We start from the raw sequence: 19,320 nt of genomic DNA on the forward strand, positions 1-19,320 counted from the left end.
TTTTTTTTTTGAGACGGAGTCTCGCTCTGTCGCCCAGGCTGGAGTGCAGTGGCGCGATCTCGGCTCACTGCAAGCTCCGCCTCCCGGGTTCAGGCCATTCTCCCGCCTCAGCCTCCGAGTAGCTGGGACTACAGGCGCCCGCTACCGCGCCCGGCTAGTTTTTTGTATTTTTAGTAGAGACGGGGTTTCACCATGTTAGCCAGGATGGTCTCGATCTCCTGACCTCGTGATCCACCCGCCTCGGCCTCCCAAAGTGCTGGGATTACAGGCTTGAGCCACCGCGCCCGGCCGATGAAACTCTTTTAATCTGTTTGTGCCTTGGTATGTTCACTTTAAAATGTAATAATAGTTAACATTTTATGGATATATTGGGAAACTTAACTGAGTTAATATATAAGATGCTTATAACAGTCTGACAATTTTTAACTCAACGAATATTATTTGTTGCTATTATTTAAAGTATATGCTGTTAAAACTGCTAAAAATCAATTTTAATTATATAGAAACTTATGTAAGTTATTTTATATAATACTTACGTATCATAAATATAATAGAGTTGTTATGCTTTTCTGGGTGTTTGAAAAATATCAACCAAGACAGACGGAGTCTCACTTATTTCTTGGTTATTTAATATTGTTCAGGTAGATGAAAGTATGATTGTAGATTTGAAATACAAATTAAAACTTTGATACTGTAATTTTTTTAACATGGCCAGACTGTCATGTATCGTAATGACATATACTTTTGTCCATAAAATGAAATTAAGTTTCACTGAAAGATTTACGTACTTTCCCCTGGGGATTCTATTGCTTAAGATTAAAGTTTGTAAAGCATCATCAGTGTCTTCCACGGGGTCATTTTATACAAACACAGTTTTAGTGAGCTGTCAGCCGGCTGCTGTTGGTTCTTGGATTGACTGTGATTTAAAATGTTGAAGATGACATAATGCGTCTTGTTCTGCTTCTAGGCTGAAAGGTCACTGAGGCAGAGCTGTTTGTACCTTGTATTCCCTGGAATTCTGCCTAAACATTTGTGTACTCATAGGGTGGTAGGAGATAGTCTGCAGATGGTCTAAAGAATGCCATGTGATACTATGAGATGCCAATAATATAAATAAAACTTTGTAGTTGACTGGCCTCAAGTAATTTTGTTAGCTCTGCAATTTCTGTGATGATTTTCAGCAATGTAGCAATATTTGAAGATAATACAGTATTTTTCATTTAGAATCATTGTCATTTTCGAGGCTATGTGGAGGGAGTTTATAATTCATCCGTTGCTCTTAGCAACTGTTTTGGACTCAGGTAAGCAATTTCTTTTATCTTCTTTTTTTTCTTTCCCCTGTGTCTTACCCTTTTTCCTATTTCTGTCTCCAAATTAAATCCTTTTGGGCACTTAGCAAAACTGGAATTTACTTTGATGTTACTGAACATTTTTATAGCTGTGTTTCAGATATCCTTGACATGTTTATTTAAGAAAGTATTATAGTTGATGAGTTTTAATATGTAAAGAGGAAAATTTTTTTGAGACCACTAAATCATTTTTGGTATTTAAAATAAAATATGCTTTAAATTTCTCTAGCACTTTATATTTATAAAATTTTCACTTGTATTATTTAAGACTTGTATTTAAGTCTCATTATCACTGTGAATAAGAGCTCATTATTTCCGTATTTAGGTGAGCAAACTGAAGTTCAGATAAATTATATTATACTTCAAATTAAGTTATAGTATTAAAATTACATTCCTTGAGGTCATGACAACATGGCACTGTACTGGTTGGTTGATTGCATGATTGCTTGAACTAATACGTATTAGTTCTATATAAGATGAATATGATTATCTTCACTTAAGTACTAACACTTATTTAATAGTTACTGTGTGCCAGGCAATATGTTTTGTGTGTTTTGTGCTTATTAAGTAATTTTGTTTTCAGAACAATCCTTTGCAGAGTGCAAACCAAGGCAGAGGTTAAATACCTTGCTGAGAGTCCTGCAGCTAATAGAAGACATTGGGAATTCGAACTCTTGTCCTCTGGTCCAGATGCCACATTCTTAATCACTACTTTGTAGTACCTTCCATTTCCCGTAGATCACTCAGGGAGGTTAAGTGACTTGCAGGCAGTGACCCTGATAAGTAGCTATTTGAGCTTTCAATATAGGTCTGCCCCAGCCCTGTCTGTCTGATTCTAAAGCCTCTATTTTATTCTCTATATCATGCTATGCCTACTTACACATTTAAGAAGTAGGACTTGAACTTAGGTTTTCTGATTCCTTTTGTATTTTCTTTTTCTTAAAATTTGTATGTGTGTAATGCAACATTCAGAGGACTGCTGCATTTAGAGAATGCAAGTTATGGGATTGAACCCCTGCAGAACAGCTCTCATTTTGAGCACATCATTTATCGAATGGATGATGTCCACAAAGAGCCTCTGAAATGTGGAGTTTCCAACAAGGATATAGAGAAAGAAACTACAAAGGATGAAGAGGAAGAGCCTCCCAGCATGACTCAGCTACTTCGAGTAAGGAAATAACATAATTCTTCATGGCTCAGACTACCATTTTAGAAAAATCATGTGTTTATTCAGGAAACCAATACTATGAGTAGTGTTTTTTTTTTTCTTTTCTTAATTTTGCCAAATGTATGCCAGACATTGTGATAGGTACTAGGGGATGAAAAGATGAGCAATATACAGTTCCTGCTACCAAGTTGAGTACAGTTTAGATTCTGTGGGTTTTGGAAATGAGGGCTTAAATCTGCAGCAGTGCTTACTGTGGCCTTGGCCTCCTGGGCTCAAGCAATCCTCCTGTCTCAGCCTCCCAGTAGCTACTACTACAGGTCTGTGCCACCCACCGTGCCTGGCTAATTTAAAAAAACTTTTTGTAAAGATGAGGTCTCATTACATTATCGAGGCTGGTCTTGAACCCCTGGCATAAAGCAGTCCTCCTGCCTCAGCTTCCTAGAGTGCTGGGATTACAGGCATAAACCACTGTGCCCAGTGCAAAAGAGTTTTTCTTTAGGTACCTCTTAGACAACTCGAATGATGATTCTTGAACCCTAGATTGGAAAGAGAGACATGGCTTTAGGACTTTAACGACTTCAGGTGTGTTTCAAGGACACTCTCATCCCTGTTTGGAGACTGCTATAGCAATTCATGATTTACTCTTGACATGGCTGTCTCTTAGACTGAAATTGTTCTAGGACTAGATCAACTTCAGCTGCAGGGATTGTACCTTTCTATGAGATATGTTGCTGCCTTGAAAGAGGCATATTTTTAATTAACTTATACTAGTTGATGGCATTATTTTTATTGCCTCTTCTGCTATCCACTCTTTTGACTTGGACTATTCTTTTTGACTTTAAACATTGGAAAACATTAAAATTTTTGCTTATTCTACTTTGCATGAATTTCTGTAAAATGACAAAATTAGTCATTTTTTTAAATGGCAACCTTGTTCTAACTTCTGCTCTGGGATATTAGTGGCTATGTTTTATCTTTCAGCATAGTAGTGGGGTTTTTCATTAAAATGTGTGTGTGTGCATGTGTGTGTGTGTGTGTGTAGTTTTGATTTTAGAAAATTGGTAATGCTGCTTTGTAAACTTAAACCCATTTTGTCTGTAACTAGCATTTTTCTCATATTAGTGCAGATAACAGGTAACACTTCAAAAACATTTTTTTCCCCTCAGACATAGTTTATCATCACTTAAAGTCAGTAGCAGAACTGGACAAAGTTTTCATCACTAAGAAGGAGATAACACTTCAAAAAACATATTTTTTACTATCTTAATGTAGGATGTGTTAAGTAAAATAATTTTATGATGTTCTTAGCAGACATAAAATAGGTGATGAGAGATTAGGATGTGATCATGGCCTTATAACTTTTTTGCCTTTATGATGTTTGTGTTTTTGACAGAGAAGAAGAGCTGTCTTGCCACAGACCCGGTATGTGGAGCTGTTCATTGTTGTAGACAAGGAAAGGGTAAGATTGGTGACAATTTTTCTTCTTTTCCATGAAAAAGATATGAGAAATGAGCATTTAATGAAGGAAATATAAACTACAGTTTGTATTGATTTTACTTAAATAATGATTTTAAAACTAAAATGGTTTTTTTCCCTTAAACCTTATACCACCAGAATACCAACAGAAGCTAATGTAGCAAAATGTGACTGCCTTTAAGTTTATTTTTTATTAATGATTTTTTTTCGTGTTCTTGCTGATGACTTGCTTATGCTGAATTTTTTGAGTGAATCTGTACTGCCTATCAGGCTCTTGAGAACTTTTCAGATTACTTTAGTGGGCTGTGGCTCTAAAAGGTTTGGCTTTGTTGGCTAATAAAATTGCTTTGCTTTCTAGAATTTGAGATAACCTATATTGCACTTTAAGAGATGGAAAACCTCCAGGTCCTGGCATGCTTTAGAAGGGAATAGTATTAATTTCTGTGTACAGGATCACATGAGGGCATTTTCCTTGTTTATACTTAAGAAACTGAACTAAGTGCTCTGCTTTAACTTAGAGAAGTAATGTGTCCCTACTTTGGCATTTACAGGATTATCAGTTTTAGAGGTAATGGCTATATAGTTTATTTTCATGTTGGTTTTTTTGTTGATATAATAATACTTCACATATTTATGGGGTACAGGTGAGTATTTGTTACAACAGCTGTGTAATTTAAAATAGAGAGTATTTTTAGTGTTTTGACTTTTACTTCCAGTTTTGTTGTCAGTGTGAAAAAGTTACTTGTGGAAACTTACTATGATTGGCAGTTCCTTTCTTGTAAGCTGTAGAGACAGTTTTGAGGTTTTTTTGGTTTTAAAAAAATTCCTTGTTGTATGTAGGTTGGAAAATAACGAGCCACTCCAAATAACTAATTTGGAGAAAATATTAAGAGATAGACTCAGATTTGTACATTATAGGTTCATTGCCCTCAAGTGGCAGAAGGAAAAGCACATGGAATATGAACAAGTGTGAACTCAGCCCCAAACAGTGGGCAAAAATCTTCTGTAGAAGAATGTTTTGGACAAATCACAAAAGTCAAGATTCAAATGTTTATCTTGGCCAGGTGCAGTGGCTCACGCCTGTAATCCCAGCACTTAGGGAGGCTGAGGTGGGCGAATCACAAGGTCAGAGAGGTCGGAACCATCCTGGCTAACATGGTGAAACCCTGTCTCTCCTAAAAATACAAAAAATTAGCCGGGCGTGGTGGTAGGCACCTGTGGTCCCAGCTACTCGGGAGGCTAAGGCAGGAGAATGGCATAAACCCGGAAGGCGGAGCTTGCAGTGAGCTGAGATTGCGCCACTGCACTCCAGCCTGGGCAACAGAGCAAGACTCAGTCTCAAACAAAACAAAACAAAACAAAACAAAACACGAACAAAAAACACAAAATGTTTTCCTTCATTGCTGTCTCCAGATGTATTTGTTATATACAGATAGAAAATTGTTAAAAAAAAAAAAAAAGGTTCAATTTCAATCAAGCCCTGTCAAATGTATTAAATTAAATTTTTTTTTCTTGTGTAGGAGAATCATGATTAGATCCCTAACTGATAAAATCTGATATATTCTGATATCATAGAGCAAAATCATAAATCCTTTAAAAATTTTTCTTCTGCTAAATTGGTTGTATAAAATAATGTTAAAAATAGACATTTGAGTTAGCCAGGTCTCAAAGAAAAATTAGTCATATTTATTTGGCTTAAGATGGTTAAAGTTCTGTATGTTTTCATCTACATATGATTTTTTAACTAGCGATTATTGGTTAATCTCTCATTTTTAATTCAACCCAGCATTTAGAAATGGTTTATTGGTGCTGATCTGTAAGCACTCTGGCTGTTTCCGTACCTCAGTTCTGTTTTCTGTATGTCACTTTCTTTTTTCTGTCCGTAAATCTTCTTCCACTACGTGGAAGAAGTCTCTGTGAACCTGTTCTGGTTTGGAAGCCACACAGTTATTGAATCAGTCATTCCTTGCTCAACTAAAGTCTTAAATTGAAAAGAAAAAGGTTTATTGGTGACATCATTAGCCTAAGAGGTGGAAGGGTCAGGAAGTTCTTTAGATTGTCTTTTATTCTTTTCTGTCTGCATTTTGATTGCTTAAAACTCTACCTTTGTGAAATGCTTGAAAATACTTTTGCATTAAAATAAATAAAGGGAACATTAAGAAGATAATTTGTTTTAAAGTTCTACTAATTTGGAGAAAATGAAGACTTCAGTGCTCTTTCATTATTATTCACTTTACCCTTTTACCGGTTTTTCTTTTATTCCTATCACTACAATGTAACCTTTAAATTTCTTAATTTGAAACATTGATAAATGTCTAAATGCTTCAATTTTTTGTTCAGAGGAAATATTTGGATTCTTATCTTCATTTTAACAGACATTTTTATTCTTGGTTTTTTTTTTTTTTTTTTTTTGAGATGGAGTTTCGCTGTTTCTCCCAGGCTGGAGTGAAGTGGCGGGATCTTGGCTCACTGCAACTTCCGCCTAGCCCCCAGGTTCAAGCGATTCTCCTGACTTAGCCTCCTGAGTAGCTGGGATTATAGGCACCCGCCACCACACCTGGCTAATTTTTGTATTTTTAATAGAGAGAAGGTTTCGTCATGTTGGCTAGGCTGGTCTCGAACTCCTGACCTCAGGTGATCTACCCTCCTGGGCCTCCCAAAGTGCTAGGATTACAGGCCTGAGGTACTGCACCCGGCCTTACATTTCTATTCTTTAACTACTTTGTTGATAATGATTCTCCTTCTTTGCTTTTCCAGTATGACATGATGGGAAGAAATCAGACTGCTGTGAGAGAAGAGATGATTCTCCTGGCAAACTACTTGGATAGTGTAAGTTGTATTTTCTATCAACCAGGATGATTCTGTCCTATTCTTTCAGTCTCAGAACAGACCTTAAAAATGTCTCATTTTGAGTTCTGATTTTCATAGGGTCTCAATGGCTCAGTCTTTGAGAGGTCTGCTTTCTGGTTTGTTTTGTAACTCTTTTTAATGTTTAAAGGAAAGTACCAGTGTAGAAAGACTTTGAGAAGAGCAAGAGATTTCATATTACCATTTACTTTATCTTCAGAGTAGCTAGGCTTAGGTGCTTTGGCATTTATGGAAAGATCTTTGAATTCTTGTCGAATGCATCTTATTTTGAATAAGGCTGCCTTCTACCCTGAAAACATGATACGACAATATTTGTGGGTGTGTGTTTGTGTGTGTGTGTGTGTGTGAGAGAGAGAGAGTTTGGTTTGAGATTTTGGAGTTCATCCAGTGGGAGATACTAAAGAATTCGATATATGTTCTTATAAAATAATTTTATCTACAAAGCTGATATGAACACCAAGCGTGATAGTGATGATAATGATGACGATGATGATGATAGCATTCACTTGAGTACTTACAGTGTGCTAGACACTGAGCTAAGTGCTTTACATTTATTAACCCATTTACTCCTTACAGTACCCCTATGAAATTAAGAGTTCCACAGTCCTTTTTCTGAAACCTCTGATGTACCTGTGATTAAAATTTTAGATAAAAGTTTAGAAAAACAGTGTGATTCACTCTGTATATAACACCTCTTGGGGTAGCACCTTGTAATCAGACTCATTGATATTTCTGCAGTGAAATATAGGAGTATTTACATTAAATGGGTTAAATGTGGACTGTGAATTGGCTTGCATTATATCAGGGCAAATTTTGGAAACAGTTTTACCAAAAACTTAATTTCCAGAGTTTGTCAGATTTTAGAATAGAAGATAATAAGGATTTTGAATCTCTGTTACTATCATTTTATGGTTGAGGAAGCTGAGACTATTGAGAGGTTAAAGTCTTATTGTATTTTTTTTTTTTGAGATGGAGTCTTGCTCTGTTGCCCAGGCTGGAGTCCAGTGGCACAATCTTGGCTCACTGCAACCTCTGCCTCCCGGGTTCAAGCGATTCTCCTGCCTCAGCCTCCCAAGCAGCTGGGATTACAGGCATGCACCACCATGCCCAGCTAATTTTTCCATTTTAGTAGAGACAGGATTTCACCATATTGGCCAGGGTGGTGATCCACCTGCCTTGGCCTCCCAACCGCCCAAAGTCTCATTGTGTTAAAGTAAAGATTGTTTTTTTAGGCAGGGAAGTTTTAATTTAAGTAGCCGTGTTACTTCATGTGGTTAAAAGATTTTTCTCACATTCTTTACTATATTTTATATACTTTTATTTCTCTCTTCCCAGATGTATATTATGTTAAATATTCGAATTGTGCTAGTTGGACTGGAGATTTGGACCAATGGAAACCTGATCAACATAGCTGGGGGTGCTGGTGATGTGCTGGGGAACTTCGTGCAGTGGCGGGAAAAGTTTCTTATCACACGTCGGAGACATGACAGTGCACAGCTAGTTCTGTAAGTATTTTTTTTTAAACTACTATTAATGAAATGATCAAAATAATAATTTTTGCTTATTTTCTTGCATTGGAATTGTATTCTTTTGAGGTTTTGGGTGTTCATTTAAATGAGGAAAACTTAGCTTGATGTGGCATTATCATGAGACCTCTTCTGTCTTAGATTCCTGTCACCTTTCTCCTATGTCCTCCTTTTTTCTTGGGTTTACTTCCTCATTTGGGTATAGCGTGTTTTCTACTAGTTTTTTGTGAGCGGATATATGGAAAGAAAGCATTTTGACCTCGTGAGTGTATGAAAATATGTTTTCCCAGTTTCGGAACAGAATTTAAAATTTATCTTAATTTGAGTTCTGATTATTCTAGGGCCTAAGTAACTCAGTATTTCCTAGGCATGCGTTGAGTTTCTCTTTTTTTTTTTTTTTTGAGACAGAATCTCACTCTGTTGGCTAGGCCAGAGTACAGTGGCACGATCTTGGCTCACTGCAGCCTCTGCCTCCTGGGTCGAAGCAATTCTCCTGCCTCAGCCTCCCGACTAGCTGGGATTGTAGGTGCCTGCTCCCACCCCCGGCTAATTTTTGTGGTGTAGTAGAGACAGGGTGTCACCATGTTGACCAGGCTGGTCTTGAACTCCTGACCTCAAGTGATCCACCCATCTCAGCCTCCCACAGTGCTGGGATTATAGGCGTGACACTGGGTATAAAATTCTCTCCATGAAATCCTTTTTCTTCACGATTTTGAAGGCATTGCTCTTTTGTCTTTTTTGTCCCAGCATTACTATTGGGAAGTGTGAAACATTCTGATTGCTGACCTTTTGTATGTGGCCTGTTTTTCCCCTGTCACTGGAAACTTGTAGGATCTTTTCTTGGTTCCCAGGTTTCTGAATTTTCCTGATGATGTGTTTTGGTGTGGGTCTTGGTTTTTAGTAAAATCGTATGCTCACACATCCTTGTGCCAGTGAGAATACCATCTAGTTCACTAAATACTAAAAGGAGCAGGTGTCAAGCATACTATGCCTTGCCCAACCACACCCACCAAACTATCTTAACCCCCTCTGTTTGTGTGGTCTCCGTCTGTCCTGTTGGAGACATTTCCCAGATACTTGATGATTTTTAGTTCTTTGTTTACAGTTGAGAATGGGGTTCTGAAAAGGTTTTTGGAAGCCTTGAGTCCATGAGTGCATTTTGGAAACTATGAGTTCACTATAGGGTGGTCTGGCTGGAATGTTTCCTTGTCAATCTGCTTGTGTCAGTACTTCTGGTCATCTTCTCCTGGCTGGTCAGATGGCCCAGAGAAGGATTTATCCATTCATTTAAAATATATTTATTGGGTGTATACCCCAGGCACTGGGACATAGCAATGAACAAAACTGGCAGAAATTCCTGCTCTCATGGAGTCCATGTTCTGGTGGAGGAGATTGGCCGTAAATGAGATAAATAAGTACATGTAGTATGTTAACCAATGATAAGTGGTAAGGAGAAAAATAAAACAGGGAGGGTAGATATAAAAGCATTGGAGGAATGAGGTTGAATTTTGAGATGACATGGCCTAGCCAGGGAGATGCCTTCTGAGTAAAGACCTGAAGGAGGTGAGGGAATGAGTCTGGGTTATATTAATACTAGGGAAGAGAGGTCCAGGCAGAGAGAACAGGTGCTGAGGTACAGGTGTGTAGGGTGTGGTTGGGAATCACACGGGGCCCATCCAGATTTTTTTTTTTTTTAAATTTTGGAGACAGAGTCTGATTCTGTCACCTAGGCTGGAGGGTAGTGGTGCAGTCTTGGCTCACTGCAACCTCCGCCTCCCGGGTTCAAGTGATTCTTCTGCCTCAGCCTCCCAATTTGCTGGGATTACAGGTGTGTGCCACCATGGCTGGCTAATTATCGTATTTGTTTTTTTAGTAGAGATGGGGGTTTCATGATGTTGGCCAGGCTGGTCTTAAACCTCAGGGGATCTGCCCACCTCGGCCTCCCAAAGTACTGGGATTGCAGGCATGAGCCACTACTTCTGGCCCATCCTGACTTTCACGTTCACCCTGCTCACTGCGTGCAGCTGCCCGTGTAAACATATTCATTTCCTTCGTTATCTGTCTCTCCTCACTAAATTGTGTGAATAAATAAACCTAATGTATTTTAGGAGAGGTTTCATCTAGAAGGTAAAAAGAAACAAACTTGTCTCGGTATCCAGAAGTGTCTTCATTTGTCTGAAAAAATTAATAAGAAGGGGATAAGGCATAATTATATTCTGATTTTAGAATTTTTTTTTTTTTTGCCATTTTTCTGCCATGATTTGTAGGTTCTCCTAATCCAGTTGAGATTATTCATAAAATAAAAGCAACATGTCCCTTTTTTCCCCAAGAACATTTTTTAACTTTTACATTTTCATTTAGAAAGAAAGGTTTTGGTGGAACTGCAGGAATGGCGTTTGTGGGAACAGTGTGTTCAAGGAGCCACGCAGGCGGGATTAATGTGGTACGTTGTTCTTGATGTTTAACTTTGGATGTTTGCACTGGGACAATATCTAGCATTTATTGACTGTGTACTTCCTCTCCTGGTGCTTAAAACGATATTTTGGGTGTTATGAGGAACACAGTAGAAGTGGCAGATGGGTTCTTTCCCTAGAGACTGGGTCAAGTTTTTAAATATGTATTATGTGTTTATTAGCTTTTTTCTTTTTTATTTATTTTATTTTACTTTAAGTTCTGGGATACGTGTGCAGACTGTGCAGGTTTGTTACATAGGTACACATGTGCCATGGTGGTTTGCTGCACCTCATCTAGGTTTTAAGCCCCATATGCATTAGATGTTTGTCCTAATGCTCTCCCTCCCCTTGTCCCCCACCTCCTGACAGGCCCCAGTGTGTGATGTTCCCCTCTCTGTGTCCATGTGTTCTCATTGTTCAGCTCCCACTTATGAGTGTAGCTCTTTACTTTTTATGGGTGAGGAAACATGTACTCCATTTTAGATAATTAAATTAGAACCATCAACTTGTTTTCCTATAAATTACCATGAGTAATCTGTTGGTGCTAAAGTGGTTATCTCTTGCTTGAAGGATCCATGTCCATCATCAGTGTGTGATTCATGTTACTTTCTTACTAGACTGAAATGTATAAAGACTGTTGTTGGATGCTTGATTTATCATATAGGTTGTCAACAGTGTAGTGAATAAATTTCCATTTGTGAAAAAATAATCTGAGCAGCAAAACATTTTCTTTGTGTTCAGAAACCTAATTACTACCTTCCTGTTCTGAACAGTTTGGGCAAATCACTGTGGAGACATTTGCTTCCATTGTTGCTCATGAGTTGGGTCATAATCTTGGAATGAATCACGATGATGGAAGAGATTGTTCCTGTGGAGCAAAGAGCTGCATCATGAATTCAGGAGCATCGTGAGTACTTGGGTTCTTTTTTCTTCTCCTTTATGTGGTATTATAGATCCATGTTTCTTACACTGTGAGGGATATTCATGTCTACATTGGGAAAACAGGAAATGTTATTTCTGGTTCGCTGAAATTAATTACATGACACACCAATGATAAGTCTTTTTTATTTTTTCCAGCCTTTTAGATTCAGGGAGTACATGTGGAGGTTTGTTACCTGATGTATTGCTGAAGTCTATTTTTAATTTAATAATTCCAGAGAGCTTTAAGAAGGCAACACTTACATAGACACAAGGATGTAACTACACTCTTCTGTAAACCAATTATAGACTGAAAATGTAAGAACGTGGCAAAGTTTATATCTGAATTAGAAATTAGGAGGGAGTTTCTGCTAGGTTCAGTGTGGATTAGATTACATTGAAGGACTGTGTAAGAAATTTCTTCACAAACCTCTTTTTGAGAAAGTGCTGCATTGTCACTGTAGGTAGAAGAGATCCTGACATATTTCTATTTACAAACCCTGTTTTATAGAGATAAAGGTGGGAGGCAAGACAGAGAAGAGCAGAGAGAATGGTTAACATTTATTAAGCTCTTTTTATGTGCAGGCACTGTTGTAGGCTTTTAAAAGGTGTCCACTCACTTAGTACTTATCAGTGAAATGAGGTGCACATACTTTATCTCCATTGCAGATGAGGAAACTGAGGTCACACATCCAAATTGCTGACTGGGATTCAAAGTCAGGAAGTCAGAGCCTGTGATCTGATCTTAGAACCCTTTCCTGTCCCAGAGCTAAAAAATAATTATAATAGAAGGTCCCGTGGTGGTTGGGCATCAGAAATGTAGATTTCTAATGCAAATTCATTGTAATGCCAGCGAGGCTCCTTCCTGATTTAGAAGGCAGGAGTCCTAAGCAGAGACCTGAACCTAACTGTAGTGCATACGTGTGTAGCTGCTGAGCCTGAGTGAAAATTAGATATGAGAGATGGTATCTTTAACAAATACAGGATGGACATGGTGGCTCATGCCTATGATCTCAGCACTTAGGGAGGATTGCTTGAGACCAGGAGTTCAAGACCAACCTGGGCAACACAGTGAGACCCTGTCTCTAAAAAAAAAAAAAAAAATTAAAAAATTAACTGGGTGTGTTGGTGCGTGCCTGTAGTCCCAGCTACTCAGGAGGTTGAGGCAGGAGGATCACTTGAGCCCAGGAGTTCAAGGCTGCAGTGAGCTATGATTGTGCCACTGCATTCCAGCCTGGGCAACAGAGCAATACCCTATTTCAAAACAAAGAAACAAACACACATGAAGATTTCACATAGGGAATATCTGTGGCCGCAAGTGTTCATGCCCCTTCCCACCTCCCTCAGGCTCCTGAAGCACTGACAGAGTAATAAAAACTTCTGTCAGCCAGCCTTTCAGCTGAAGATCTGAGTGGACAAGACAATTTTAATCACATGCTAGTATAAAGGGAAGCACTCAAGCAGAATTTACAGTTTTTGAACAAATACTAGGCTCAAAAATAGATATGGAAGAGTTAAAATAGTACTTACAAGAATTCATGCTTCATAAAAAAAAAAAAATTAGGTACTTAAGGAAAGTCATATGTTTGTAAAAGATTTCCTGTAGGAGAGGGAAATAAATTTAGGATTTGCTTTGGCCAGCAGTGAAGTTGAGAAAGACGTCAGTTCAGGGAAACAAGAAATGAGTAATGAACAATGAGGTAAGTCAATAGATTAAAATAAAAAAGAAGCATTCAGAGGTAAGGAGGGAATGTTATGAAACAGTGCCATAGTGGAATTTAATATGGTATAGGGAGCAATGAAGAGTGGACCCATACTTTATTCACCAACTTGTGAAACATTTATTGAGCACTGACTACCTGCTAGACTTTGTTCTCGGCACTTGGAATACCTCAGTGAGTTAGATCGACTCACCCTTCAAGGAGTTTACATTTGGGGGGGAAGACAATCTATAAACATAAGAAAATCAATAATAGAGAGTGTTAGAAGGTGATAAGTGCTATGGGAAATAAAATAGAGCAGAATGTGGAGGATTGGGAGGGCTGAGGGTAGTGAAACAACAGAACAGGCCTCAGTATGACAAAACTGGATGTTAATAACAGAAACCTGAGTGAGCTGGTATTTAAAACCACTCCCCTAAAGTAAACCCTGTGTCAAACAGACTTATAATTAAAATATTTTGAGGAGAATGGTATTTTGAATATTATATTTAAAACTTAGTGCATATTGACATTTAAATATGAAGATAACATAATCTCAAATTTAAGGTATCCATCATTTTCCCCAAGGGAAGAGCCAAAAAAGTGTTGTTGTTGTTGTTTGGTTGGTTGATTTGAATGTGTATAAACTTGCTAGGGATACAGTAGATAGAAAGGGAGTGAACTGTTTGTTACTGGATCTTGGAGAGTCTCTGTAGCTACAGGGGAGACTGACCCCATAGGAGTTGAGGTAGAGGGACACTGATGACATGAGGACACTGATAACATGAGGTAGGGGGACACTGATAACACTGATAATAGAGACGATTCCAGGGGAATTATTCAGCCTTATTCTCCCAGTGACTTCTTATCTCTTGAATAGAAGTGGCCAAAGTGAGTACCTATGTCTTGTCCAGCTTAGTGGGAAAGCTTTTGATTTTTCACTGTGGAGTATGATGTTGGCTGTGGGCTTTTCATATATGGCCTTTATTATATTGAAGTGATTTCCCTCTTCCTAGTTTGTTGAGATTTTTTGTTGTGAAAGAATGTTGAATTTTATCAAATGCCTTTTTGGCACCTGTTGAGATGATTATGTGACTTTGATCCTTGATTCTGTTAACGTGGTGTTAATACATTTTTGTGTGTTGAACCAGCCTTGTATCGCAGATATAAATCTCACTTAGTTGGAGGGCCTGATGTTTCTGATGTGTTGTTGAGTTCTATTTGCTAGTATTTGTCTCGAGGATTTTTACATTTATGTTGCTAGGGATATTGACTTATAATTTTCTTTTCTGGTTGTCTCTTGTCTGACTTTGATATTAGGGTGATGCTGGGCTCATAAAATGAGTTTGAAAGTGTTCCTTCCTCTTCAATATTTTGAGAAGACTTTTTTTTTTTTTTTAAGCAGTTTTAGGTTCGGAGAATAATCAAGAGGAAAGTAGAAAGACTCCTCTCATACACTTTCTGTCCCCACACTTGCATAGTCTCCCCATTTCAACATCCCTAAACAGAGGGGTATGATTGTTAAAACTGACGAACCTACATCGACACATGTTGACTTCTCAAAGTCCATACTTTATGGCTCACTCTTGGCGTTGTGCATTCTATGGGTATGGACAAGTGTATGATGATAAGTATCCCTCATTATGGTATCATACAGAATATATCCATCGCCCTGAAAAATCCTCTGTGCTCCACCTGGTCATCTCTCCCTACCCCTTCAACCCTTGGCAACTGCTAGTCTTTTTACTGTCTCCGTAGTTTTGTGTTTTCCAGAATATCATATATTTAGAATCATGCAGTATGTTGCCGTTTTACACTGGCTTCTTTCACTTAGCAATATGCATTTAAGGATCCTCTGTGTCTTTTCATGTCTTGATAGCTCATTTATTTGTAGTGCTGAATAATGTCCCATTATTTGGATGTACCACAGTTTGACCATTTACCTACCGAAGGACATGTTGGTTGCTTCTAAGCTTTGGCAATTATGAAAAAAGCTGCTGTAAGTGTCTGCGTGCAGGGTTTTGTGTGACCATGTTTTCAGCTCCTTTGGGTAAATACCAAGGGATGTGATTGCTGGATCGTATGTTAAGAGAGTATGTTTAGTTTTGTAAGAAACTGCCAAATTGTCTTCCAAAGTAGCTGTACTACTTTGTATTCCCACCAACAGTGAATGAGAATTGCTGTTGCTCTACATCTTTGTCAGAATTTGGTGTTGTCAGTGTTTTGGATTTTGGCCATTCCTATAGTCATGTAGTGGTATCTCATTGTTTCAATTTACATTTCCCTGATGACATAGGATGTAGACGATCTTTTTGTGTGTTTATTTGCCTTCTGTATATCTTCTTTGTGGCATCTGTGAAGGTCTTTGGCCCATTGTTTAATCAGATTGTTTCTTGTCTTATTTTTTAGTTTTAAGAGTTCTTTGCATACTTTGCGTAAGAGTCTTTTATCAAATACGTCTTTTACAAATATTTTCTACTAGTCTGTAGCTTATCTTCTCACTCTTTTAATATTGTCTTTCACTGAGCATACATTTAATATTTTATTTTATTTTTGGGACAGAGTCTCCCTCTGTCGCCCAGGCTGGAGTGCAGTGGCCAGATCTCCGCTCACTGCAAGCTCCGCCTCCCGGGTTTACGCCATTCTCCTGCCTCAGCCTCCCGAGTAGCTGGGATTACAGGCGCCCGCCACCTCGACTGGCTAGTTTTTTGTATTTTTTCAGTAGAGACGGGGTTTCACCGTGTTAGCCAGGATGGTCTCGATCTCCTGACCTCGTGATCTGCCCGCCTCGGCCTCCCAAAGTGCTGGGATTACAGGCTTGAGCCACCACGCCTGGCCCATTTAATATTTTAATTCTTTCATGGACGATGCCTTTTGTGTTGTATCTAAAAAGTAATTACCATATCCAAGATGATCTAGTTTTTCTCCTATGTTATTTCCCAGGAATTTTAGAGTTTTGAATTTTACACTTAGATCTTTGATCCACTTGGAGTTAATTGTGGAGGATGTAAGATCTGTGTCTAGATTTATTTATTTATTTTTTGCATACGAATATCTAGTTGTACCAGCACCATTTGTTGAAAAAAACTATCTTTTATGTCTTTTGTCAGAGATCAGTTAGCTGTATTTGTGTGGGACTCTTTCTGGGCTCTCTGTCTTGTTCTGTTTGTCTTTTGTTTTGCCAGTAACACAGTCTTTAAGCTTGTGCATGCATCATGTAGTTCTCGTGCCGTGGTTTTCAGTTCCATCCGGCCATTTAAGGTCCTCTCTACACTGTTTATTCTAGTTAGCCATTTGTCTAATCTTTTTTCAAAGTTTTTAGCTTCCTTGCGATGGGTTTGAATATCCTCCTTTAGCTCGGAGAAGTTTGTTATTACCGACCTTCTGAAGCCTATTTCTGTCAGCTCCTCAAAGTCATTCTCTGTCCAGCTTTGTTCTGTTGCTCTGAGGAGCTGCAGTCCTTTGGAGGAGAAGCAGCACTCTGATTTTTAGAATTTTCAGCTTTTCTGCTCTGGTTTCTCCCCATCTTTGTGGTTTTATCTACCTTTAGTCTTTGATGCTGGTGACCTACAGATGGGGTTTTGGTGTGGATGTCCTTTTTGTTGATGTTGATGCTATTCCTTTCTGTTTGCTAGTTTTCATTCTGAGAGTCAGGTCCCTCAGCTGCAGGTCTGTTGGAGTTTGCTGGAGGTGCACTCCAGACTCTGTTTGCCTGGCTATCGCCAGTGGAGGCTGCAGAACAGCAAATATTGCAGAAGAGAAAATATTGCTGCCTGATCCTTCCTCTGGAAGCCTCATCCCAGAGGGGCACCCGCCTGTATGAAGTGTCAGCCGGCCCCTACTGGGAGGTGTCTCCCAGTTAGGCTACATGGGGTTCAGGGACCCACTTGAGGGGGCAGTCTGTCTGTTCTCAGAGCTCAAACACTGTGCTGGGAGAACCACTGCTCTCTTCAGAGCTGTCAGACAGGGACATTTAAGTCTGCAGAAGATTCTGTTGCCTTTTGTTCACCTATGCCCTGTCCCCAGAGGTGGGGTCTACAGAGGCAGCAGGCCTTGCAGAGCTGTGGTGGGCTCCGCCCAGTTCGAGCTTCCTTGGCTGCTTTGTTTACCTACTCAAGCCTCAGCAATGGCAGATGCTCCTCCCCCTGCCAGGCTTCTGCCTTGCAGGTCGCAGGTCAATCTCAGACCGCGGTGCTAGCAGTGAGCAAGGCTCTGTGGGCGTAGGACCCCCTGAGCTAGGCACGGGATATAATCTCCTGGTGTGCCATTTGCTAAGACCGTTGGAAAAGCACAGTGTTTGGGCGGAATTGTGCCGATTTTCCAGGTACAGTCTGTCACGGCTTCCCTTGGCTAGGAAAGGGAAATCCCTTGACCTCTTGCGCTTCCTGGGTGAGGCGATGCCCTGCCCTGCTTCAGCTCACCCTCTGTGGGCTGCATCCACTGTCCAACCAGTTCCAGTGAGATGAACCAGGTACCTCAGTTGGAAATGTAGAAATCACCATCTTCTGCGTCTGTCACACTGGGAGCTGCAGACCGGAGCGGTTCCTATTTGGCCGTCTTGGAATGGCAACACAGTCTTGATTACTGTAGCTTTAGAGTAAGTCTTGAAGTTAGGTACCACCAGTCCTCCAACTTTGTTCTTCTTTTTCACTATTATATTGGCTATTCTGGGTCTTTTGCCACCCCATGTAAACTTTAAAGTCAGTTTTATCTATATTCACAAACTAATTTGCTGGGATTTTGATTAGGATTGCATTGAATGTATAGATCAAGTTGGGGAACCGACGTCTTGACAATATTGAGTCTGCCTGTATGTAAGCATGAAATAGCTCTCTGTTTATTTAGTTCTTTGATTCTTTCATCAGATAGTGTTATTGTTTCCCCATAGAGATCTTACACATATTTTGTTAGATTTATAACTAACTCTCATTTTTGGGGGTCCTAATGTACCTGATATTATGTTTTTAATTTCAAATTCTACTTGTTCATTGCTGGCATATAGAAAAGCAATTGACTTTTGTATACTAACCCTGTATCCTATAACCTTTCTGTAATTGCTTTTTAGTTCCAGGAGTCTTTTTCAATTCTTTTTGATTTTATATATAGATGATCATATTATCTCTGTACAAAGACAGTTTTTCTTTCTTTCCAGTCAGTATACCTTTTACTTCCTTTTCTTTTCTCACTGCAGTAGCTAGGACTACCAATAATTTGATTCTGCTTTACCTTCCTCATATTTTTTTTTTAGTGTTGACAGTGTATTTATTTTTATTTTTAATGGTTATGCTTCTAAAACATATTTAAATTTTATTTTTAATCCAAATTGAAAATATATTTTATAATTATATCACTTAATATATTTATATTTACTGTAATTACTGATACATTTAATCAAATCTAAATGCCGTTGATTATAAGATATAGCACTTTTTACATACCACTGAGAATGAAATATGGTGTCAATGAAGTTAATACTTCAATTGTAATCTGAAATGAATCTCAGTCTCAAAGTTATTTAAATATGAAAAGAATGTTTTAGAATCAATTAAATATAGCATTTGGGTTTAAATCTACCATCTTATGTCTTTCCTTTATTTGTCTTACTTCTTTTATGGTTTTATTAAACCATAAAGTAAGTTTTATTAAAACTTATTTTATAAAATGGTTTTATTAAACCATTAAGTCTTCGGTCTTAAATATTTAAGTTGATGGATGTTCCAATTGCCCTGATTTGGTCTTTACACATTGTATGAATGGATCAAGTGATTACATGTATCCTGAGAATATATACATCTACTGTGTATCAGTTAAAAACGGGATGACAACAACAACAACAAAATCTTCTGTGTTATTTCTTTTGGG

General features: G+C 38.5%; 1 protein-coding gene and 1 non-coding gene across 4 annotated transcripts in view; one reads left to right on the forward strand and one right to left on the reverse strand.

Annotated features, from left to right (window-relative positions):
* Nucleotides 1-19,320, forward strand: part of ADAM9 (ADAM metallopeptidase domain 9) — a 113,026-nt gene that overhangs the window by 18,186 nt on the left and 75,520 nt on the right. For all 3 annotated transcript variants that reach the window (XR_003120784.1, XR_003120785.1, XM_025393911.1), the window contains exons 5-11: nucleotides 1,225-1,301; nucleotides 2,322-2,517; nucleotides 3,911-3,976; nucleotides 6,751-6,822; nucleotides 8,197-8,366; nucleotides 10,749-10,830; nucleotides 11,614-11,747. Coding sequence is in view for 1 of the 3 variants with exons in the window: in XM_025393911.1 (XP_025249696.1) it covers nucleotides 1,225-1,301; nucleotides 2,322-2,517; nucleotides 3,911-3,976; nucleotides 6,751-6,822; nucleotides 8,197-8,366; nucleotides 10,749-10,830; nucleotides 11,614-11,747 (797 nt within the window). In the remaining 2 variants the exon portion in view is untranslated. The remainder of the gene's footprint in view (nucleotides 1-1,224; nucleotides 1,302-2,321; nucleotides 2,518-3,910; nucleotides 3,977-6,750; nucleotides 6,823-8,196; nucleotides 8,367-10,748; nucleotides 10,831-11,613; nucleotides 11,748-19,320) is intronic.
* LOC112630866 lies at nucleotides 3,675-3,743 on the reverse strand. The gene has a single exon (XR_003120994.1). It is a non-coding gene; the product is annotated as a small nucleolar RNA SNORD38 (small nucleolar RNA).

This window comes from Theropithecus gelada, chromosome 8 (genome assembly GCF_003255815.1).
Source record: "Theropithecus gelada isolate Dixy chromosome 8, Tgel_1.0, whole genome shotgun sequence".
NCBI lineage: Eukaryota > Metazoa > Chordata > Mammalia > Primates > Cercopithecidae > Theropithecus > Theropithecus gelada.